At 49.7% G+C, this 24,640-nt stretch overlaps 3 protein-coding genes across 3 annotated transcripts; 2 read left to right on the forward strand and 1 right to left on the reverse strand.

Annotated features, from left to right (window-relative positions):
• Window positions 1–895: 895 nt before the first annotated feature.
• Window positions 896–6,114, forward strand: F4812DRAFT_230735 (uncharacterized protein). The gene is made up of 3 exons (XM_047930527.1): window positions 896–1,136; window positions 1,285–1,717; window positions 1,794–6,114. The coding sequence occupies exons 1-3, from the start codon at window positions 1,024–1,026 to the stop codon at window positions 5,364–5,366; spliced, it is 4,119 nt and encodes a 1,372-aa protein (XP_047786090.1). The 5' UTR covers window positions 896–1,023; the 3' UTR covers window positions 5,367–6,114.
• A 312-nt stretch (window positions 6,115–6,426) lies between these two features.
• On the forward strand, window positions 6,427–10,050 carry F4812DRAFT_230758 (uncharacterized protein). Its single transcript, XM_047930528.1, has one exon. The coding sequence runs from the start codon at window positions 6,509–6,511 to the stop codon at window positions 9,599–9,601; it is 3,093 nt and encodes a 1,030-aa protein (XP_047786091.1). The 5' UTR covers window positions 6,427–6,508; the 3' UTR covers window positions 9,602–10,050.
• A 2,016-nt stretch (window positions 10,051–12,066) lies between these two features.
• On the reverse strand, window positions 12,067–14,911 carry F4812DRAFT_230822 (uncharacterized protein). The gene is made up of 3 exons (XM_047930529.1): window positions 14,474–14,911; window positions 14,200–14,386; window positions 12,067–14,070 (listed from the first exon to the last, which is right to left on the reverse strand). The coding sequence occupies exons 1-3, from the start codon at window positions 14,516–14,518 to the stop codon at window positions 12,587–12,589; spliced, it is 1,716 nt and encodes a 571-aa protein (XP_047786092.1). The 5' UTR covers window positions 14,519–14,911; the 3' UTR covers window positions 12,067–12,586.
• Window positions 14,912–24,640: the final 9,729 nt, after the last annotated feature.

Below are 24,640 nucleotides of genomic sequence, written 5' to 3' on the forward strand. Positions count from 1 at the left end.
ACAACAAAAAAACCTTGGCCTTAAACAGACGTTGCCGTAGTTGGAGAATTAGGTTAACCCGAAGATATTTTTATTGGAGTCTTTAAAAAAAATAAGACAGCATTAACCGAATTCAACCGATAGAAGGAGAGATGAACTGAGATATTGAGGATAGTGGGGTTACCAAATGGTGCGAGTCATTCACTGAAAAGTTGGAAGCGATGAGGAGTAGGTACTTCTACTTTTTTTTCTTTTTGTGTGTGGCTGGCTCGGATATCATACATGTATGTACCTACCTTCATGTACAATACTTACATCATACATGTACTGATTGTAGAATTATACATGAGGGGACTACCTGTGGGCCGTGGCTAGGAGGTACACTTTGAAGAAGTACCTAATATTTTAGGCTTCGTCCGGTGCGCGGCAGCTGGCGAGTGGCTCGTGCCTCTTCGCCCCCAGCTGCCGAGGAAACTACTCGTCCACCCTGAAATTTCGACAAGCGGGAAGAAAAAAAAATAAATTAAGGAACTTCCAAGTCGTCACCAGAAAAGAAAACTCGACACGTCTTACGTCCACCGCATCTTACAGAGCAGCATAAGCAACTTTCATCCTTATCACAAAATAAGGTAGCTACCTAAGCTTTACGAAGCAGAACCGGCTAATTGTTACGCACTTTTCGCGGCAGCATTTCACGCAACGTATTGCTCGTTTGACAGTAACCAGCATTTCGATAGCATTCATAACCGCATTCGCAGCCGCAGCCGCATCCGAATCCACATTCACATTCACATTCGCATCCACATTCATATTCATATTCGTATTCACATCTGCGTATGCATAATCTCCTATGCACCTGGCTTTTAACCTTAGGCGCGTAACGACGACGCTGACCAAGAACCTAGACGAGAACACGCCTGATTCCTCAACCATTTACCGATTCGTCTCGAATTTCCCAAAGCTCAACACGCTACTTGCATCGCCGATTAATACCATCGGCAATATTTCTCGAATAAAAGTTGCAGCCACTCCGGAACTGTGACAATGCCCTCAAATCTACCTTCAAGTTTCGCCTCAGCGGCTGCTGGTCAGAACCCGAACCGTGATACGAGACCAGGTGCTAGAAGCGATGGCCGAGGGAACTCTAGCGGGGAATGGTACGTTGTTTATTCGTCTACTATCGCTACAACTTTATTTTATTATCTGATGAATATCGTCTTTTTTCCTTTTTTTTCTCTTTTTTTTCTAAGTCGATTGTATTGGATGGCGAGCTGATTGCCCCTTTCTGTTTCCCCCCCTTTCTAGGTCTAGGTCGGGACGATCAACCAACGGCGGTACTCTTACGTTTCGTCGAATATCGACTACGCCCTCGAGCCAGTCGCTCAACAGCCAGATGCAAACTTCCGAATCCAGCCAGCCAGCCTCCGCTGACCCTGCTGTAATTTCTGCTTTGCCGGTTGGCTCCACCAATTTTGAAAACTCGGGTGTCCTCAGATATTCACGAGAGCAGCTCCTCTCTATTTTCAGCGCGACCCACGACTCCAATTCTCAACGACCTGACGTTTCCTCTCTATTCGTCCCCGGATGGAACCCCGGACAAATCAACGGCACGGCATCGAGAGGCTGGGGCAAGACTTCCGACTCCCACGTTGCCCCTCAGGAACCGGACATTTGTTGGGATACGCCGGGATCAACGACCGCTGTAGGCTTACAGGAGATGAGCTCCGAGGAGAAAGAGGCAAGTCGCAGTCCCAAGCTTCAAGCTTCGAGCGTCGAAACAAGCCTTTAAAATGCGGGACTAACTTTTGAAATAGCTGTTCGCATCCGATGTCAATTCCGCTGTGAAACCTCCGGCTCAGAATAAAGACGGAAATCATCCGGGAGGAGGCGTAAACGGTCGGAAGGCTTCCCTTTCCCACGGAACTACTAACACATTTGGACTCGCTTCACCTTCGGCTACGTCGAGACCCGGTACGAGACGGCGTGAAACTACCGATACGAATCCGTATTCTGGTGGCGGTGGCTTAACTTCTCCTGCATCCGCAACGCGCCCATCACGAGACGATGCGTCGTTCTGGCTCGGCCGAAAGAACGCAGACCCCAAGGATTCAACTTTCGAAGAGCCTGAAGAAGATGCTAGCGCGAGAGAGACCCCCGCTAAATCTCTGCCTTTTGGCGGTCTGATGCGCAACAACACGACTCCGAGCAGCTCGGGTTTCGGGGCAGTATCTCCCTGGCAGACGTCAGGCCCGACTACCTTGCCCGGCATAGGTAGCTTCGGCAATTTTGCGCTTCCTGGTTCTACGCTGGGGGACAAGCGACCTGGAAACCCGCGCGGCGAAAGTCGCTTGGCGCACTTGCTCCCAAAAGAAAGCTCTGATAGTATTGCGACTAAGGCGGGCGAGGGTGGTACTTCGGATCCCAACCGTCCTTGGCGTCCGCGCCAGCGTACCGATACGGACCCCTTCGGCGGCGAAGATAGCGTCTCGGGTAGTGCTGTTCTGGGAGGCGCTCAGGATACGAGTCCTCCCCCAATGTCCCACCCGCCGCTTCATACCTCGTTTGATACGCCGGTGAAAGGTTCGACTAGCGATTTTGGGATGTCCAGTCTCAACTTGGGAGGCCATCACGAACATGATCAAGCGCCTTTGAGTCCGTCGGAGACAAACCCATATCGAAGCCCCCCCGGCGAACGAAACGAGCATGAAGATGTGGGAGACAGGCAGCACGGCTCAACTGGCATCGCGGATCACGTTTCGGGTTACGGCGGGGGTCTGCCACGCTCGTTTGCCCACGCGGCGTTTGACGGTAGCGATCGTAGCCAGACATCCAGCGTCGGCGCCAAGGCTTACCCGCCGTTGAGCAATCTGACCGGTTGGCCGTCTTCGAGCACGCCAGACCGCGAGCGTGCTCCGTTCTCGGGCTTTGGCGGCTCCCTCTTCGGTCCCGTTGGGGATTTACAGTCCCCGAGTCTCGGTAATCTCGGTGGCGTGTTTGGTCCCGCGAGTACTACCGGCTTTGGCGGCTCCGGATCTTTTGGCCGAGCCAGCAAGCTCGGCTCCCTATTTCCTCCAGCTATGCAAGCGCAAATGCAAGCCCAGGACAATGATAATCTTAGCGATTCGGTGCCGGACCTTCGTCAGCCTAATCCGTTAGGCGCCATTGGCCGCACTGCTCCAGGCGATCATAGCCGCGAAACAGGCAGCCCCATGAGGTCTGGCAGAGGAATCTTTGGCGACATGTTTACCCCGGTCGAGACCAGTCGAACACCAGGCGCTGCGGAAAGCCTGCATGGCATTTCGGCTGCTCCTCATAACCAGAGCTTTACGGCGACAAGCAATGCGCCTTCGTACGCCGCCAGCCAGACTTCCGAGCCCCCTTCTGTTCAGTCCCGTACTATGGTTATGCCTGATCGTATGCGATGGGTGTATCTGGACCCTCAAGGTCAACAGCAGGGTCCGTTCACTGGGTTAGAAATGAACGACTGGTATAAGGCCAATTTCTTTACACCTGATCTGCGAGTAAAGAAACTTGAAGATTCAGAATTTGAGCCTCTGGGTCAATTAATCAGGCGTATCGGCAACTCTCGCGAACCCTTCCTCGTACCTCAGATTGGTATACCGCACGGACCTCCATCTCAGACCGGTCCTTTCTCTAATTCGGGCGGCGTGATTCAGCCTCCTCTTGTCAATGCCTTCCCGAGTTTCGGAAGGACTTTGACGGCAGAAGAGCAGAATAATCTCGAGAGACGCAAACAAGAGGAGCAATATTTGATGGCTCGACACCGGGAATACTACGCAACCCAGCAATCGATGGGCAGAGTCCCGATACCCGGCGTTCCGGGATTGCATCATCATTCCAGCGCTCACAGCCTTCAAAGTCAACCGAGTTTCGGCAGTATCACATCGCCCATTGCGATGCCCCCTCAGCCCCCGATCGGCGCCATTGGAACCTCGAGCTCTTTTTTCGACGCGCCAGCTACACATCAAGCCGCCATACCAGGTAGTTCTGGTCAAGGACTAGACATGTTTCGAGAAGACGAGCTAGCTCGTCTATCAGGACCAGAACGCCAGATGTTAGCTGGCCTCCACGGTGCCGGGGCTATAGGCGGCAATGTCCCACCACAACCCATCGGCGCGCCCACCTCGGAAGCAGGTGTGCGCGGCCAGCTCCCTAGCTCTCACGAACTCAGCGAGGACGCTGAAGGTTTTCGAGGGCGTTTGCAAGAATTCGAAAAGCTTAGGGCACAGCACGATGCCGAAATGGCAGGACGGCAAGCTTCTTCACCTCTCCGCGAGAAGACTAACGAGCAAGGTGCGCAGATGACCTCGCCCGCGCGACCCACCGAGCCTGAATCGGTTTCTAAACAATCCCCCGGAGCAGAGGCCGCTCGCCGTCAAGCCGAGAACGAGCAATCAGCTGCTTTGACCAAGCAGTACCAACAGTCCCAAGCTGCCGCGGCTGCCGCGAAAATCAGCGGGCTCCCGATGCCTTTCCCACCACCTCCTTCGGCCACACCTCTACCCGCTCCTGCTCCTCAACGTGTTAAATCTAACCTACCAGACCAATACGCTACGAGTTCCCGGTCGGGTACGCCAGATATTGCGCCGTCATCGGCTACGGTTCAGCCGCCACCTCTCGCACCTTGGGCTAAGGACAGTAATTTAGAATCGCACAAGGGACCCAGTCTCAAAGAGATTCAGCAAGCGGAGGCCCAGAAGGCAGCTAAGGCGGAGGAAGCGGCAGCTCTTGCGCGACGTGCTCTACTTGAACAAGAAGCGGCACGAGAAAGAGAGAAGGCTGCTGCCGCCGCTCCTGGATTACCTACAACTAGCACTTGGGGAACTGCGTCCCCCGTCAATCCTAGCGCAGCTAGCAGCCCGTGGGCAAAGCCGGCTCCTGGAAAGGCCCCTGCGGCTGGACCTGCGGCTCAGGCGCAATCTTCAGATAAGAAGAAGACCCTGGCCGAGATTCAGCGCGAAGAGGAGGCTCGCAAGCAGAAAGCGAAGGAGGCGGCCTTACAGACCGGACCCCCGCCTAGTGTCGGAAAGCGATACGCTGATCTCGCCAGCAAACCCAACACCGCATCGGTCCCTAGCCAAGCGACCAACAATAACAGCTCAGGATGGGCTACGGTTGGAGCTGGAGGTAAAGTAAAGGCTCCAACCGGTCCGTCTTCGCAAGTGCGACCTACCAGCAGCGCCGCCAAACCGGTGGCTGCGGCTCCAACACCTACCTCGCGACCTGCTGTGAAGCCGTCGAATTCCGCAGCCGGCACTGGCCACACGGAGGCTATGGAAGAATTTACTAAATGGCTTCACAGTCAGTTGGCTAAAGGAATTACAGGTGTTACGGACAGTAAGTTAAAGCCATACGGACCGGGTTGAATGACAAGACAGCTAACAAAATGTGCGCAACAGTTGAAGCTTTTGCCAATACGTTGATAGGGTTCCCCCTTGTAGGTGATCTGATCTCGGACGCGATCTACGCCAACTCTAAAACGATGGACGGTCGTCACTTTGCCGAAGAGTTCATTCGGCGCAAGAAGCTAGCTGATAAGGGCGTGGTCGAGAAGCAGCCGGCTAAAAGTCCGTCTGCAGACACGCAGTCGAGCACTGCGGGTGGATGGAACGAGGTAGCGAAGAAAAGCAGTTACAAGGAATCTACTAGCGATGCTAGCTTAATGCAAGGTGCTGGCTTCAAGGTTGTACCTGGCCGAAAGAAGGGGAAGAAATGAAGTAGATTAGTTGTAACTGTGGTGTGCTAATATCGGCTGGAGAGTTGAGCCTCTAACGAATGATATTAATGAAGCTCTTGTGACCTTGACTTTCGTTTGTGTACACCAGGTGATGTTCATGCGAAAATGAGTTCGGTTCTGTTTTAAGATAGCTTCACGACCCAAAGTGTAATTACCTCCCTAGGTGCTTCGTTAATGCTCTAGTTTTTTCAACCTAGTCTTCGAGCTTTGCTATAACCTGACTTGAATGAGAGCCTAAGTTAATTTAAAAAAGTAGCATGATGGAAGCTTTCTTTTTCTATCTCTTTCTTTCTTCCTTTTTATTTTATTTTATTTCTTCCCCGTAAGTTAGGTAGTATGGGTTTGAATACACCTCCTATTCTAGCACTTTGCCTGTGGTTTAAGGGGAAGTACCTAAGGGCAATAATACAGCACAGACCACCTGACGTCAAACTACAAGGAAAACGGTTAAAAAAAAAAAAATAAACTGCCCCTCCCCCACCATCAATTACATGTGAATCGCATCACATCACATCACATCGCATCGCATCGCATCGCATTCAGCATTAAGCACTTAGCATTCAACATTCAACATTTCATAAACGTCTTAATGATGATTACCGCTTGAATATATTCCTATTAATTGGGTTATGAATCAAGCATCTTAAGCTCCCCATGATGATCTTACCATCATCTTCCTAACATTAGGCGAATACAAATAAAAATTATTCTGCGCCGTACGCCATAAAAGTCCGATTAAGATCCGTTGATAAGACGGTGTTTGTGTTCGATATGACGGATAACAAGTTTTCGCCCGATACGATTCTCTCGATTGAGAAATCTTTTGAGAACTCGTCTTTCCTGGAATCATTCAAAAATGAACCTGCACAGAGCTTAATAGCCCAATTTGTCCGATATATCACGGCAGAATCGTCTGAAAAACAGGCGGAACTAGATTTCGATGCCAAGACTTGGCTTGAATCTCACGATGCTGTTGAGACAATTCGCCTCGGTCTGGCTTCTCTAGATGCTTTCTTGCAAGCAAACGTTACGGGTCCTGTTCTCCAAGATTTTAGCCAAGTCGAAGCTATTTTCATTTCGGCTTTTAATAAGGAAAAGCTGACAGACGCAGAGTCTTCCGTAACGTCTCTTAGGAGGTTATGTCTCAGTTGGCTTGACGTGGACGGCGTTGCTCCTTATCCTTATATACCTCATATAGAGCTCTTCTGCTTGTCGCGATTCATCTTCACAACAGGCCTTGTCTTACCAACCGAGCTGCCCGAAGTTTGGTCGGATTCTCAGGACTCTATCTCGCTGCATCTCTCCTGGACCCGACTGAGGATTCATCTTTGGCATTACAAACTCATCACACAGCCCTCTTTAGGCCCGGGGTCTTTATTCACCAAGAGCGGCCGCTGGACAGATGTGCCTACCCTCCAGGAGACTATCGAGAAGAGTCTTCTAGAAGCTGGTACCTCGGTGACGGGATCGATAGAAGCAGACCAGGTCTCGGAGGAATCCCGATGGCCTCGAGAGTCCCGCATCCAATATCTTTTGGAAGAAGCAGCTTGTCATATCCTACTTGGCAACGATACAAAAGCTCGCCAATCCTTGAGCTTAGCCACCAAGATCAGCGACTTTTCATATGCCCTTTCCGGTGCTCCTGGAAAGCGTACAAGGTTTCAAGAGAAGAACGTCAGCCAGCTCGTAGTGCTCGCTAAAAGCCACGCTCTACTTGAAGAGACGTCTGAAAACGACACCTCTAACGCCACTCCCCTTGCTCTCCCCTTAAACGACGATACCCTGCTAGAGAATATCAAGTTTGAAAACCATGACACCGGCAGCCAAGTCTCGCATCTCCCAGCAGAGTTGCAGGATATTAAACCAGACGATCAACCACAGCTACTTCCGGAGGATCACATTATCCTTCTAACAGAAGCAACAATAAGGGATACATTTTCTCCCGCTGATTCGCTGACCTCGGAAGAGATTTTACCATTCGCTCTCCGCGTCATCGACGATAAGTCGACCAACTGGCAGATATACACTCAGGCTTTACTCGTAAGGTCACGAATTGAGTTGAGCAGGAGTCGAACAGTTGAACGTGCCGTCTTACAGATGCAGGCACTTGTAGACCAAGTTATTGTAGACACGCAGGAGGCCAACGGTTCAGATGAGGCACGACGGAAAGATGCGAATGGGTCAGGAGCTCAGCTCGATGTTCCTACCATTCAAGTAACCACCGAGCACGGCCAGGACCGTCCTAGCGACCCTCAGAAGCCAACATCATTTCTTCCCGCTCCTAAACCTACCGAGTCGGCATCGCCGCAGGAGAGGCTACGATATGTTAACGCGTTATCCTCTCCACCGCGTTGGCACCTCGAATCCGAGCTCGCCTACGCTTGGACGACAGTTGGGTCACTCGTGTCCGCTTTGGAGATCTTCAAACGTCTACGGCTGTGGGCAGAAGTTGCTCTCTGCCTGGCAAGCAGTGCGGCGGCTGATGATCAAGAGGGTCGGGGCAGCGGGGGTGAAGAAAAAGCCCGGGCGATCATACGATGGAGGTTGTTTAATCGCACTTCCGATACCGATGACGCCGAAAAGCTTCAAGATGATCGCGATCTGGACGACGCCAATTTCGACATCTCATCCCTGAAAGCGTCCGATTTCTGCGGATCAGAACGCTCTCCGCCACCCCCAAATGCCCCTCGCCTATTTTGTATACTAGGAGATATCGAGGACGATCCTAAACACTACCAACGCGCGTGGGAAATCTCCAATCGACGCTTTGCAAGAGCACAGAGGTCACTTGGCGAACACCATCTCAGGAAGCAGGAATGGGAAAAGGCACGAGAAGCGTACAAACTCGCCGTTGGGGTTAATCGGCTGAGCCCGGAGATGTGGAGCAGACTCGGTGATATCGAGTTACGTCTTGGAAACTTTGCCGACGCGGCTGAGGCATTTCAGAGAGCCATCTCGAGCGCAAATAATACGTCTGGTGGCGAAGATGCAAGGACTTGGAGCAACCTTGGAACCGCGCTCCTGAGCTGGTACCGCCAGATAGTCTCGGAGATGCGAGATCAAAAGCAAAAGCTAGAAAATGACGATCCCGACTCTGTGGATGGGATGGCTAATACGAAGCGCGCTGCCGAGATTGGGAAGACGGCGCAAAATCTATTACACGACTCCTTGGTGGCTTTCAAGCGAGGAGCCACGCTTGCGGACTCGAACTGGCGAATTTGGGATAACGTAATTACGCTGGCGGCGAGCATAAAACCGAACCCGGATTTGGAGGATGTTGTCCTCGGAGTTAGAAATGTAATCCGAATCCGCAAGACCGAGGAGGCGCTGGATCTTGATGTTCTGAGCCTCCTAGTGAGGGAGGCGACCAAGACACCGATTCCCGCTAATGCCAAAAAAGGGGAAGTCTACGAACCTGCAAGGGGTACCATCGAAAGCAAGATTGTCTCGCTCTTCGAGAATGATATTGTGGCCCTTATTACGACAAATTCGGCTTCCTGGTCTCTGGTATCACGCCTTCGCGCCTGGAGGAGAGACTGGGCTGGGGCGCTGGACGCAGCAGAGAAAGCGTGGAGGACGGCCGTCGGCGGGGTTGGTAGTTCTTTATCGGCGTCCAGTGGCGTACAAAACGAACAGGGAAGCTGGCTCATAGATGCGGATGCGTGGGATGCTGTAGTTCAGAGGACATCTGAGCTAGTAGCGGCGTACGAGAATTACGGATCGCGCATAGATTCTATTGGCGACAAGTGGAAGGGCAAATCAAGGAGCGCGGTTAGGAGCATCATGGGGAAAGCCAAAGAGTCCTGGGAAGGTGATTCGAGATGGCAAGCATTAGTCGATATTATGGAGGACTTGAAGCTATAAGGAGACACGCTATCCGTCCAAATTGTAGTATACCTAACATACCCCTTTATCCTTACCAATCTAGGGAGGCTAAATAGTTTTTGATACATAACGACGGATGGAATCTTATAGGTTTGCCAGGAACTTAAAGAAAATACCTCTATATTAGGGTTGCTTTGCTAAGGTGAAAACATAGCATAATAAGTTCAAAATACCTAAGACCACCACCAGTATTCCTTAGAACGCCTTCCATCATCTAAACCCTTGACATGCATTTCTTATCTCCCCGTTTACCATAACGAATTATTCCCGTTCATCTTATCTAAACTCCCAAGAGCCACCAGATCTTGAATATGCCCGTCTGTAAAAATAAAAATAAAAAGACACCCGACGAGATGCATTTCTGTCTCGAAAAAAAAAGTATTGGTCTAGTAAAGCAAGTAGAGCGAAGGTAGAGAACAGAATAGAGAAAACTAAAATTACAAGAATCGTGAAAAGAAACAGGGTATAAAATGCTCTAAATAGAAAGGAAACCTGAACCGATCAAGCCGTCCTAAGTGCCTATATCGTGTTTAAAGGTAAGTATCCATTCTTCTTCCCGTCTCGACCCATTTGCTGCTTGGTCAAATCTGCCGGGTCTCGATTCGCCTAAATACCCAGCTGGACCCGCTGGGACGGCCTGGAGACGTTGGCGCGACTCCAAAATTACCTAGGTACCTAATATTAGAAACGCAGTCGTAAGATCGATCCGGCCTATGGAAGTTGGCTGACGAGAGGGGCGAAGGTAAGGTGTAAACGACCGAAGTAAAAAAGTGAAGAGAAGAACCACATCGGCGAAGCATCCGAGCTCTAGGACAAAGGTGACCGAAGAAACGAAATGAGTCGTTTAGAGACAGAAAGCTCAGAAGTAGTGTACAACCTAAATTCTGGCATTCAGATTTACTAGGCGCTTCGGTGGGGGAGGGAGGAATTGTCGGCAGCAATCATAGAGTATAGCTGGTGTAGTGTGTCGTAGAAGGGGGGGAACAAAGCAGGTGGTCCTTAGGCTATAGCAGCGAAGTTCCTTATCACGGATGACAAGCGTGCAGGCATCACCAGACGTGCAATTTCGGTGAAGGCTGGGGTTGTATATGGAGTATTCGTCCATTTCGTGTCTGCAACGTCTCCACTACTCCGAGTGCTGCTGAAGCCTGATGATAAGAAATGCATCAAGGTGCAGGTCATACGCAGAGCCAAGAGTACGGGACAAGCCTCGAGACCAGACAGCCGTCGCGAAACGATTTAATCTCAGGGACGATATGACAATGTGAGCTCCCAATCCTCGACACCTCGAAAGCATAGACTCCTGATGATTGTCTGGGAGGGATAAAGATGATTACCCATGGATGAAGTAAGGGCGGCGTGACGCAGATGGCATGCATCATGCAGCGGCAGCGGCGCGTACCCGATAGACATACGTCTAGGCATATACATAATAATCCATGTTGCCCACATGGGTGCGTCTGCATGTCGATGTGCTTGTGACCAATCAATCAATGGAGGCTAGCCATGCGAAGTCGATCATGAACCACCCCAGATTGACCCTCCCTGGACTCCGGGATGGCGTAGTTATGGTCGTGACATAGAAGTAATCCCTGGTTCATCTGGTAACGTTTAAGAGATGTAGCCCAGTGCTCGAGGGGGTATGGGGAGGGGCGGAAAGTGGGGGGGAGTTGAAGCTGTCACGGGAACGGTAGGCTCCCACGACAAGGATATAATACCTAGGCCTAGGGAGTTGAAGCAAGGATGTCGAAAGACAAACAAGGGGGTAGAAGTCGTTTGGTGTCGTGCGATCGAGTGGGAGTACCGGGTTGAATTGTGATTGGTCAACCTCATAACAGCTGACCTTGGCCGAATTCACCCCCCTTTTTTTTTGTTCTCCCCCCCCCCCCACACACACACAAAATTTACAAGAACTTGACACCATCTCCCAAGACGCGCTCCCCACTAGCCTTCAACAGATTGGACCATATGCCATCATACGAATGGCCCTCACTCTCTATATTCTGGGTTTTAAACCAAGGCATGATCTCTCCATCACGAACCACACACCATCTTCCTTCTCATTTGGCTCCTAAGAATTCGACCGCCCCCAAATAGCGGAACCATCTCCCGCTTCGCACCATACTAGCGTCGTCCAAGTCCACAGCGGCATGAGCCTTAGTTGAGATGAGGGACGAGGGTCAACGCGCAGGGAGGCTATGGGTAACGGATGTTTGGGCTAGATTCCGCGCTGCTGGTGCTGTAGGCTATTATTGTTAAATCTTGTTTATTTCTGTTTCCCTTGACGTCGGAATGATGGGATGGCATTAGAAATTATGCAGCTTCCGTCTTGTCGCGCGTAAACAACATCCCGACACACCACACACACCACCACACATACACACACACGCACAATTCCCCCCATCCTTTAGCTAGATGAGGGCATAGCCACCCCTATTCCCGATGGCTGACATCACCATACGCCCCAGTGCCGTACACATGACTTTGGTGATGCTGGTGGCTCGTGGTGTATGGGGAAGCTGCCGTCGACGCGTCGCCATAACCGCCGCTAGACACGGAAATAGGATCCCAGCGCTGTGTCTGGGGCGTCATGCCGTAGCTTGGCAGCGCCGGTAAGTGCTGCTGCGGCCTCGTATCTGCGTGTCTATACGAAGGGGTCAGGCTGGGGATGTGGATGCCTTGGGGAGAATGGGGTTTGATTCCGGGGGATATCGTCCGCACGGGGTACGCAGCCCACGCTGAGGATGCTCCGCTAAGAGAACGTGGCGACGGCATCGAGTGCGAATCGTGGTGAGAGTAGCCGCCGTCGGATACTGTTGGCGTATGCGGTGGCCCGTAGAGACCTGGACTCGTGCTGCTAACAGGCGTGAGAAGAGTTGGGCCCGGTCCGGGAGACATCGTAGACGAAGGTGATGCGGACTAAAAGCACACGTTAGCGGTTGAAATTCCATATGACACAAAAGTTTATTTGTGAAATAAGAGAATAAAGTAATAAACTCTTGAAGGGCTAGCACTCACGTATTTGGAGATGATCTTCTTAAGCGCGGAGCCCAATATCTTCCAGGGAAAGACCTTCACGTCCTTCTCGATATTGCGCGGTTTGGGAATCGGATAGCCCATTATAAGCTTGAAGAACTCCTCGGTCTCCGGCTTGGCCTTGCTAACCGTCAGGGGGCGGAAGCCCTCGAGGTTTCGCCGGATACGATTCTTCTCTTCCACCATGAACCTGTTCGGCGAAGCGACGAGCTGCTCCAACAAGGAGATCGTGTCTACGCTCGTCACGAAGCACTCCTCCTTCTCGGCCCAGTATATGCAGCTGACGCAGATGCTGTTCTGGGGCCTCTCGTTAACTGGCACGGCCTTGAAGGACATCGACAATGTCGAGCCCTGCTGCTTCTTGCTGAACATGACGATCCGCCTCCGATCTTCCCACTCTTCTTGGGTCCATCCCGATACCATAGATTCGAGATCCCCATTTATCTTCAGCACTGCTTTGGTCGAGTACAGAGCATACGGGTTAAGTTGCCCACTCCCCGACGGCACAGACGCCTGTAACGTGCTTGTCCGGACCAACTGCGGCGCGCCGGATGTCGGTACGGGTAGGGTCGTGATACTACTTGGTCGACTGACTGTGGTGTGGTTAACGCTCGTAACCGGACTCCGCGCCGAGAGGGAATGTCCGTAAGGACTCCACGAAGGAGTTTTCAGGGGCGGCGGCGGCGGCGGCCGGGGATAGTCGAGTGCGTACGACGAGCGATGATAAGTGCCGATCATGTTTTCGTTGTTTGGGTAACTTGTGTCGTAATTGGAAGCAACGCTCTGGGGTGCGGCGGGGGCGTAGCCGTATGTATTTGTAGCAGAATCTGTTCCCATCTGGTCGGGTTCTTGCTGTTTCGTGTGGACTTCCCTCTGCTCAGGTGATCTGGACCCCCTTTTCACCCGCGTGACGTCCTCAGGCGGGCCATCTGCATTTCCTGCCGGAGTATCATGATAAGTGAACGTGCCGACATCAATCGTAGCCAAAGTCTCCCCGGTTGCGCTCTCGATCAGGAGTGATAAAGGCACGTTGGGGCTGGGACTCCTCGTGTCTTCGAGCTGCGGTGCGTCCCCGCTGACTGCGTAGCCAAAGCCGCTCGCATCACTTGAATCCCTTACCGCGTGGGCCGGGCTCTTGTGCGAACCAAAAGCGAGATAGAAGTGACTTGTGATCGAGATCAGATCGTACGGAGCAGATATCTTGATCAAGACCTTGGTGCCAAATATACCTGCTGCTGGTTGGTACGAGATCAACGTCGGTACGACTGGCGCCATATACTGGCTAGCGGAGCCGTTTGCCGCGAAGGCCATCTGGTTAAGCTGAGCAGCAGCATTTCCAGGTTGCTGAGAAGCAAAGTGCTGAGCGGAGTATTGGTAATGAGGATCTTGATATGATCTCGGCGAATCAAACGCTGCAGAGTTCGAAATCAAATTAGCTATATACGTTTCTTGAAGATCTCCACCAACACCATTCTCCTTAGAACGGTCCTGTCACCGTCGTTATTGACTCCGATCGGAGTCACGACAGAGCGAGCACTTACCATGCATCTGGGGCGGTTGTGGTTTTGAAAACGTAGACATAGACAGGAGACCAGGCGGGGAATCCCCACGAAGGTCTCCTCCGTTCGCTCTATCGGCGGCCTCTTCCTCGTACCTAAGAATCACCGTTTCGGGGGACTCAAGCGCGTCTGGTTCAACGATGATTGGCCTCTGGGGTTGATACTGAGGCTACAACGCCTGGTCAATACACGTCTCCAAAAAGAAGGTTGTCCTTCCCTCTCTCTCTCTCTCTCCCTACTCGAAATTTTGACTCACCTCGAACAGCTTATAGGAAGGATACTCAAACTTGACGGCAGACATTAAGCTGCCTGTTTCGAGCAAGTCTGGATGGTTACTAAAATCGGATACGTCCCAATTGGAACGGAGCAAACACCTGTTTCGGGAGCGGTGTTGCAGAAATTCGAAGGATCCCCGTAGGTTAAGACTTTCAAGGTAGTATCTTCCCCCCGAAGTCAGCGCTGGTCGCGTCTGTAATGGCTGCTAGGATGGATTAATGACTACTTTCCCGCTCTCCGCCTGTCTTATGCGATGCCGAACCTATGGGGAAAAGCTAATATGACCGTTTCCCTGTTGGCGAACCAGTGAAACAGACACCCGAGAAAGTTATGCGAACGGGATAGGAACCCGTAGTTGCTGAAAAGCTCAGAAACAGGCCGATGTAGGAACTGACTGGTTTGAATCTCAAGGGACTAGGAACCGCAGGATGCTCCGCCGACTTATTCGTGGGCGAATTAATATGAAAACCCCTTCTTTCTTCCTTACGGTTAGCTCTAACAGTCTTTGACAACCTAGCTCGCAGGAATAGATGTGAGTCTGGAGCCACTCATTGGTCGAAACAAGCTGTTGGCAAACTGATTCTGAGTCGAGTCTCGGAAAGTGGAAGCACCCAAAACTTTTCTCCACCCCTAAAAGAGGAATAACTGAACTCCCTTGCTATCCTGTCCGTCCGACTACCTTATGAGGTACTTTCTGCTTTCTTGTTATTTGTTAGCTAGGAGTAATTTGGTCCCGTTTGGTTCTTAGAGAGCCAGGCCGCTTATGACACGAGTTCTGGGAGGAGTCAAGTCAGGGATCTGTACCGACGAGAATAATCGTTCAACCAGCGGGATTAGATCACGATGGGCTATTAAACTTACCATGAGCACTTAAGTTGGTTAAGTGTGGATACCCAGCTTGTTCGTATGCAGCCTGCCCGAACGTGTTCGCATGAAGGTGAGTTTAGAAGGCTGCAATCAGAAGTAGGCGGCTATCCGAGAGGTTCGCGTGTCCCGCGTGGTTCGTGTCGTAGCTTGAACCAAAGAGACACGAGTTGCCAACAACGAACAGGTAAACGGGCTAAAGAACTGTGAGTTGTCGGAGAACCTGTCAGCAAACGAACGAGCTTTAGAGGAGGTCTCTGAAATATGTGTGTGTGAGACGTTGTTCCTAAAGCTGGGACAGGATGGGGGAAAGAAGTTCTTCGAAGGGAATAGGAACTGATAAAGAGACGAGAAGAATAGGTTGCAAGACACATTTCTCGGATCGCCGTTGTGAAGTAATGGGGCTGTAGTTAAGATTCCTATGCTGTGGCGGGCGAACCCATTTTTTGCATTACACAGGAATATACTATTGATGTACCTTTTTTTTTCGGTTCTTCTTCTCAAGCCTCCCCTGCTTTACTTTTATTGCTATTTTCTCCGTTTATTTCTCTTGGTTGGCTGAAAGGTTCCCCGGTAGCTCAAGTAGGCGGTCGTAGACTAGTAGTATCCCCTCACCTCTTCCAAAGAACGTATAGTCTTTCTTTTACCTATAATTATATTTGCCTGTGATGCTTAATCGACCAGTGACTTGTGTATATGCAGAAACGATGATACCAAACCCTAGTAGGAGTATAGAGGGTGGAGGAAGCAATGAGCAGGGATGCTGGCCGTTGAAATGCGAGATCCAATTGTCTTAAAAATACTGCAAATCATGCAAGGGTCTGTGACCGGAGAGAGAGAAGACTTTTGGGTCGTGCACAAGAATCAGAACTAGGTAGATGATAGATATGGAACCCCCCGCATTAGCTAGTTGAAAAGGGATAGATGCCGGAGGTAGACTACTACGGGAAAGGGCCTCTGGTAACATGTAACAGGACGGGCGTATGGAAGGGGGGGAAAATATTTAAAAAAAAAAAAAAAAAAATACCCAAGAGAAAAAGCACGATGTATGTGAGGTAGGTGGTGGAGGAGAGAGGTACCAAAGGAGCAATGAACCGATAGGAATGACAAGACAAGGATGAGTAAACCTACACGACTTAGGGAAGGGGTTGTATGTGAAAGATGGCGCAACTCCGTGTCAGCGTACGTAGGCTAGACTGCACTACGTTGTATGATTTAGGACTGGGAACAGAGGCAGTTGAGTAGACGAGACGTACCCAGCCAGGGGAACTTTTGGAAACTTCCGGTCAGTGTCAGTTGACAGGAGGTGCCAGTTAGTATCGCAAGTACATAGATATTGCGCATGAAACACATGTAAGTAGGTGTGCTGATAATTAGCTAGATTATCTCTGCCTGCAGGTACATAATTTTCTCTCAGCTTCAACCGCAGTTGACTATCGGCTCGAGAAAAATAATAATTGGGTAAATATAAGGCCGGCATTACAACTTGCAAGCAGTAACGAGCACGAGACAGCATAGTAAGTATACATATTGGTGACAGATATTGGCGATAGAGTCAAATTTGGTAAACGCGAAAGCACTAGACAAGCTTCTCCCGCTGTCAAATGCTTTTTTTTTTTTTTTTTTCTTGGTCAAGTCGATCTATCAATAGACGCTTGTTGTCTGGGAGCTTGGAGATGGGTACGCGAGTGTAAGTCGTGTGTGGATCGAATTACCAAAAAAGGGTAAGGGACTGGGAATATTATTGGACGGCTACTCATTCCGCTAACTCATGCAGCTATTGGACGATCTCCGCAGGTAAATGGAGGATGTGGGCAGCCATCTGAGAGAACCTAAGCCTGCTTGGGATGGTGGGATGACCTGGGAGTTCGCAGTAGCTCGCCGCTTCATAAACCTCGTGAACTGATACTCCGTGGGAGTGTTCGATACATACATTATAACCGATATGTGTACTACTCGGCGAGATTTGCTCATCTCTCATACGTATGTAGTTGGTAGGTTCCAAAATAGAAGGGGGAGAGAATAGACGACGGCATCAGCCGCCTCTAGTGGAACCCCAACCCTTGGCTTTAAGAGCCGAATCAGGGACGATGACCAGGGGATGCTGTACGTGGGTACTTGGAAGATGGTTGAGAAAGCGACCACCCCTGTACTCCTTGGCAGTATCTTCTCTCTCTTTTCTTCCCATCAGTTTCGGGGCTAAGCAATTCGCAAAGCGTATCAGCGAACAGCTGCGAGGGCTTAAAAGAAAAAAAAAAAGGAAAAAAAAAATCGGTCCTTTCACCCTCGGGTAGGAATGCTGACAACGATTCTCCGAGGAATACGTAGGTAGCCATTGTAGAAAAAAAAAGCAACATACCAGGGCACAGCGATCAAGACGTTGCAGAGAGAGGCTGGCACGACAATTCAGGTTGTCAGGTCATAACATGTGGAAATCTATTTACTGGAACCTTTTGGAATGATAATCATATATCTCTCTCTACCATATATGGAGGAGTTAACTTCAGTATATCGCCCGGAGTTCATATATGCTTTCTATTATTAATCGGACGTGGTTAATTATTTTGATATAAAGGATTTCAATCGTCAACGTAACTGTCAAATGTCTATCTACGTGCATATTCTCATTTAGATGTACTCTTGCTTTAGGTACCTCGCATGAGAGCTGCGTTGGAGAGGTTGAAAAGAAGAAGTAGACAACTGTCGCCATGTACCCCGAATTTAATCGCAACTCACCGCGTTAAGGGCGTCAACTACAATGAGGAAGGTCATATCTATAATGGACGTACAGTTTTAAGAAATCCGACTCGAGCAACGCCGTTCTTTACTTCTACATAATAGATTGCGAGTGTATCGCAATGTAGGCGGCGTCTTCCTCAGCTACGCGGTATTTTAGAAGTCGTTTACAAGAAATAAAATCTCCTTCCAAGGGTATCCAAGGAAGAAGTTTCAAGTCGTCTACCTTTTTCGATAATGAGGCTTCGGGGACCACTCGTTACGCAGAAGCCTCTCTGATTCGACTCGTCCTCATTAAAAGCATGCATGACACACTCTTTCCATCCAGATACCATCAGGCCCCTCTCCACAAGTCTGTATGGGGGTGTACCGGCATGACATAATCTAGGGAAATCTGTCGTTGGGAAAATATACGATCCAAATGTACAGTTTACCAGCTTTGCAGCTGCTTCCTATACCTATTACATTATTGTACAATACATGCGGACGATGTACTCTCGTATGATGATCGCCCTTGGCAGTGGGGGAGGGGAGACCATGTCGCAGGGATTTTGCTGCTGCTGCTGCGCTTCTACAGTGATTGTAGAAAGCCAGTCCGTACGGTCAAGACTTGCCTCACCTAACAACCGGAAATGGTATCAATCTAGATCATGTAAGGCTTACTCTTCCGGCTTACCATATTCGTACACAGCAGTATAATGACTACAGTACGTATGACTGACTACCTTTATGTGCTACTGTAACTTATAAGTTACAGAAAAGCTATTTACATGAGCTTCGTACGGCTCACCCACGACGTACGTACCTCGCATAAGAATGCACAGCTATGAGGCTCCTAAACCCCGACTCGGTAAATTGAAGAAGAACACGCTTAGAGTTACGTGTAATTACCCTCATATTTCTCTCATTCCGCGAATAAAATTCCCTACCTTGCGTGTCCAGAATTTCTTTCATGGACTAATGTCAGCGGTAGACTACACGCGTAAGATGTAAGTAAGTACAAAATTGCATCTTCGTGAGATTAGTGGCACCCTCACACGAAGGTCCAAGGTTCTTATTCTAGGCACGCCAGGACTCGATCGTCATACCTCCGCTCAGATCTTAGATACGGCCGTACATAGTAGGTAACCTAGCGGGTTAGGTAGATCGCGCAGTTATGGGACCAACAATGTAGCCGCCGCCAAACTAACGTACGGGCCAGCACTGTCAGCCCAGAAATATTATGCAAGTATTATTATCATGTCGTACGGAGGTCTTCAAGGGTGCCGTACCGGCCCAATGCTCAGTAAGCAAAGTCGTCTATTAGAAAAGTCATCGTAGATGTTGAGCATCCAAACCGAAGCTTAAGGTTGAAGCGGCAATTACAAAGGAGACCGACGTGCTTATAAATTGATTATAACACTGATCATGGCGATGTATGGATATAATCCTTTCTCGTAGGGGTACGATTTTTACTTGTCCGGCTTAAGCGTACGATACCCCGAGTCGTACACGGGCCCTGCAAGCATGGTCCATTTACGTCCCAATAGTTTGGGCCAAAGTCCGGTTGGTTCCTTGTCTCGCACATGCTAGACGGCTATGGACGTCCCTCAGTGTCTCTACCTTACTACCCAGAGAGCTGTTTACCAGCTGGCCTAAAATCGAGGTTCCTGGATGTCGGGAACAGATTATCTGGCCCTGTCATACCCTGAGGTTTGTCGCAGATTCGCGATAGACACCCCTTGTAGGTAGCACGTCCCCGTCTCTTGGGACCAAGTTATGTATGGAAGAGATTCGCTTGTGCAACTCGACTGCACAGTTCGTTCCTAGCTCATCCTTCCCCTTTTCTTTTTATCTTACATGTCATTTTATTTTTATTATTCTTTTTTTTTCTGTGGCGCTACTACCGAACTATATTAGCAATGGTTAAGCTTGGACGGACCGGGGGGTTGATTGATGTACGTACTTAACCTACGGCCTGATGTCGAGGCTCTCTTGTATCTCGCAATACACGACCAGACTACCGGCTCGGTAAGTGAGATACTACCTAAATGTGCCAGAAACGCTAGGACCTGCAGTATCAACAGCATAGAGTCATGTAAGGGCTAGGGCCACCAGGGCCATTAAACGATAGATTTGGATATTATTATCACCGATCTACTCTCCGCCAAGAGCATCCGATCCCTGGGCTGCGCTCATCACGCCCCAATGTTAGTAATAGCGAACCAGAAATTACCCCATGACGGCGATCAGCCGCGCTCCTTGACGAAAGCCTCTTCCGATCTTGACAAGGGAAATTGATGACCTGCGTACGGTGGGTCTGAAGGAAGGAGGGAGAACTAATGTAAGCTGTGCGTGAATGTGTGAATGTGTAAATGCCTAAATGCGAGTGTTATGTGTGCGTGTATGCGTTAGGTACGTATGGCAAGGATCTCAGGTTTGTGCATATGTACGATACAATATAACACGCTACGCAGCTATGTATACTACTATTATGGGCGTCAGTGTCAGTGGAATTACCGCTCACATGCTCTAGTCTCGATGCATGGATGCAGCCACATAAACCTGGAGGAGACCATACTATTCGGCTCAGGCCGAGAATGGACAAGTCATAGTACCGGCAGGGTTTCAGAGCTTATTTGGCCGGCCAGGGGAAAGCCTTGAAGATCTATCCCTCCTCCCGGCACGCCCTACTCCACCTTTTTTTTCGTTCAGTAATATGGCAGGTTGGCTGATACGGCATACGGCAAGATCTATCACATGCGGTGGTATTCGAGCATGCCTACACCCACCTCTTGCTCTCAAGTTACCTTCCCCCTAAAGGGCTTCTACCCAAAGCTGGAGAGGTCAGGCCATCAACGACCGTCGCACGGGGCCACTGCAAAGGCCCGCACGAGAGGAAGCTATTGGGTAAACAGCATCGGTACCCCGAGGGTCACTCGTCGGTATCCATAGTGGTAGTGAAGGGAAGATGCGTGTAAAGATGTGCGTATGCTGTAAGTAGGCGACACCAAGGATATCACTCTCATCTATCGCCAACAACGGCTTGGCCAAGAACAGTAACGGGAAACGAGGAACACGCTTAGGTGCGCAGAGATTATGCAGCGAGATATTGTTTCCTCCAGATCTCGCGCACTCCCTTTTCCCTGGATGCCCCGATCCTGGCGCTTGGAAAACAAGACGTAACACGGGAACCACTTATGCCGTACTACTGGCACAGCGTCAGCTAGGAGTAGCTAGAGCAGGGCGCCCGCTGTCATCTCTTTCCCTGTGAAGCAGAGAGGGAGCCGACAATCTGGCTACCATCTTTCTTGTCTCCCTTAGTATTGTTACCCAGACGCCACGGCGACCTATGGAAAAGCTCGGGGGGGTCCCACGGTTCACAACGTTACATCCCCTGAGGCCTCTCCAGACCCAGATGCCATTACCCTAAAAGTATATTGGGCGGTATGGATATGCCTTGTGCTCTCGGCCTATGGCTGTTAGCCTTAATATTGACCTTATCACTGGCGACGGGGATCTCATGATTCATTATTCGATGCTACAGGGGAAAACGTGGCCGATTAGGGAACGCAGCCATCTCGTCGGGGTCTCCTCAACGGCTATGTCTTTCGCTTCGATGTGATCGCAAGGTTGAGACCAGACATCCTAACGTTTAATAGAAAATGTTTCGAGCCCTTGCAGTATCTGCTACGCTGAGACGCGATATATCACCTAGTCTACATTGTCATTAATATCCTTACGGCAACGTGGTGTTCCAAGCCACCAGGTATCTCAACTCCACGCGGGTTTGACAGCTGATTCATATTCGTTCTTTGCATATTCTAGCATTCCAATCGCTTGTTCTTCTTTTTACAGGAGTTTGTTACGCGTCCTGCCTGCACTCGCAGATATACTCTACCAAGCAGTCTACTATCCATTATAAACAACATATAACCCCCTATTTTATCTTTCCCATGGTTTATGTCTACCTATCTTCTCTAGCAACCTATCACACGGAGCATATGCCTCACTGAAGCCTATCGATGGACGAGAAAAGTAGGAGTAGATGTGTAATTTATCCCCAAGCTACCCCCGAAGTCGCTGGATCTCAAGTCATTTTCGCTTTGCTTACTTCCCTCCAGCAAAGCTCGTTGATAAACGTCGCACACGTACTAATCACAAACATGAGATTTGTACAGAATCATGTTAATATCAACTGCATGGATCCACGGGATAACTCTGAATATGCAACGCAAGTGTCATCAGATTCTTGCGCCGATAACCCGTTTCCCGTCGCCGCCAACGTTACCCCGTAGCTGGCTTGACCAGTAGGTACCAGCAGCAGATTCTACCTACCTACAGTTTCCCACCTGTGCTCTAGCTTCTACATTAAGATGGTTCGGTTACAACTTCGATAGCAACTCAGCCGGCCTGGGAAATACTAGTGCGCCCATAGCGAGCGTAGCTATCCGTTCCTAGGTACCTCATCTCCGTGTGTGCCTCGATCCTGCAGCAATGCGTGTGCTCCGACTTGGACGAAATTTACGCCCGTAAAACAGATGTGCATGACCTGCTGTGTAACGAAAAGGTGAGCTTATGCTTTGTTTCTGGTCGTCTTGTGAAGCCTAACAACTTGCTTCTCGGTATGCTTCACATCGAACAACGTCGTAAAATAATAGTATAAATTATATATTGGGTAGGGCGACTTGTTTGATGTGTTTAACAGCATGTTAAATTATCTACCAAAGGCTCGAGAGGCTCAAGCTTGCGAAGACAGCTCGTTAGTATATATCGGCTACCAATCGGCGACCTAACACTTAAGGGGCTTCGTTCCAGCTTAAGACTTGATCTTTAGATTCCACATGAAGGCTTATTGCGGTACTCTCGCGAACGAAAATAACTGGATATAGTTGGGATTAGTTCAGTATGTGCCCGGGGCGTAATGCATTCAGCCGGCCAGAAAAGTCTGCCATAATCAAAAGCTATTCCGACTTCGCCCAGGGCCTAGGAGGCTCGTTTTCCGGGCGCTGGATGGCACTGTCTAATTGCCGCTGTATTAAGACCTGTGTTGCCTCCCTAGCTCTTTCAGAACCGGGCAGGAGGGAAGTAAGGTGACTGGCCAGGTCTCCCCAGTTCCAAGTAGCCGTCTAGCAAGGGTTTAAGGGAGATGTGTGATCTGATAATACTCTACGTGGAACTGTTACCGGACTCCTGGGACCCAATATCCTGTAACAGCTCGTCGATTTCTATTACATGCAGCCTCCCGCAGCTCCACTGGTCTTATGATACGGTAAAGCCCTAGAAAGTCGATCAGTTGGTTCCTAGTAATTTATAAGCATGGTCTGTTTATGTAGCGGTAACTTTCGTTTGCCATGTAATTCTACGAGGGGATGTCATTCTGGTAAAGGAGAGAATGAAAGGCTCTCCCAGATCTATACCTACCTAAATTAAGTTGTCGTGCCGACGAACGGAGCCATGGAAGCTTACCCGTCTCCCAAAGGTTGGGGCAAGTTATTCTGTATCTTTGGGATATATGATGAGTTACCTATCTCAGTTTCCCGTGAACGAGCCGCACGTGGGTTTTGTGTTTACCATAGTTGTTTACCATAGTCATCTTGGGCGCGGGTTAGATATGTGCTGTTTGCCAAAATAGCATATCTTCCTTACTCGTTCCGAGAAGATGAGGGTTTCATTCGGGTTTTGGGCTGAGTCCGGACGCACAGTCGTATCAGCCTGGTCAGCCACAAGAAATGCATTCCAGGGCTCGTGCGTAAAAGATGAATGGATGGGTATAGACTAATGGTTGCGAGATGCTTGTCCATCGTATGTTTACTATATCTGTAAGCACCCGTCTTCTGGAGTTCTGGTACCCAAACCAGTACTGAGTGTACTTCCTGTCCATGAGATCATGAACGAGGAATACCTATTGCTGCTGCTACTGCTTAGGTACTGCTATTGCTATTAGGTACTACTAGATTTACAAAGGTAGGTACTTCTAGACTGGGTATGTGGTCATCGTATTTGATATTTCTATAACGTGTAATTTTACTTTGTATGCGTCGTCTTAGTTTGGAAAGGCTGGGAATATAGTAAGCGGGTTAAAGAGAAGGCGAGTCCAGAACAGGAATGTCGGGGAATGACCCAGGAATCAGGACAACGCTATCTGAATCTTAACTCTTCTCTGGCCATATCTACGATTCTACGGCTGTATACTATTAAGCGAGATAGCTGCAGGTGGCCCCCAACGTATAAAGATCTTACAGGGAAACCCCAAGCAGATTCTGAAAATTAGTTCGCTTAGGAACCTCTCGGTGGGCATTTCTTTTCTTCTTCCGCTCGTTCTGACCATAGATAGCGTTAGATGCTCGCCGAATTTACGTGGACATGAATCCATCCATCAGGACTTAATCACCGCTCTTTTAATACTAGACTTTGGATCCTTAGAGAAGTATTGGCTACATTCTTTTGCTGGTGGCTTTGATCGTCATGCCGTCCGGAACACCATCAACCACCAGATAGGACTGACCGCCTCTTTTCTCTTTTCATACTGTGAATGCGCTATACCCGGAAAAGTTCAGGATCTTAC

This window comes from Daldinia caldariorum (genome assembly GCF_022478825.1).
Source record: "Daldinia caldariorum strain CBS 122874 unplaced genomic scaffold F4812scaffold_24, whole genome shotgun sequence".
Taxonomy (NCBI): Eukaryota; Fungi; Ascomycota; class Sordariomycetes; order Xylariales; family Hypoxylaceae; genus Daldinia; species Daldinia caldariorum.

Bases quoted from the DNA above. Each gene is read 5' to 3' on its own strand.
- F4812DRAFT_230822 (XM_047930529.1), bottom strand. From the start codon at position 14,518: ATGTCTGCCGTCAAGTTTGAGTATCCTTCCTATAAGCTGTTCGAG. The intron at 14,387-14,473 runs GTGAGTCAAAAT...CAGGCGTTGTAG, and splicing joins CTTCCTATAAGCTGTTCGAG to CCTCAGTATCAACCCCAGAG. The intron at 14,071-14,199 runs GTAAGTGCTCGC...CGAACTCTGCAG, and splicing joins ACAACCGCCCCAGATGCATG to CGTTTGATTCGCCGAGATCA.
- F4812DRAFT_230735 (XM_047930527.1), top strand. From the start codon at position 1,024: ATGCCCTCAAATCTACCTTCAAGTTTCGCCTCAGCGGCTGCTGGTCAG. The intron at 1,137-1,284 runs GTACGTTGTTTA...CCCCCTTTCTAG, and splicing joins GGGAACTCTAGCGGGGAATG to GTCTAGGTCGGGACGATCAA. The intron at 1,718-1,793 runs GCAAGTCGCAGT...CTTTTGAAATAG, and splicing joins TGAGCTCCGAGGAGAAAGAG to CTGTTCGCATCCGATGTCAA.
- F4812DRAFT_230758 (XM_047930528.1), top strand. From the start codon at position 6,509: ATGACGGATAACAAGTTTTCGCCCGATACGATTCTCTCGATTGAGAAA.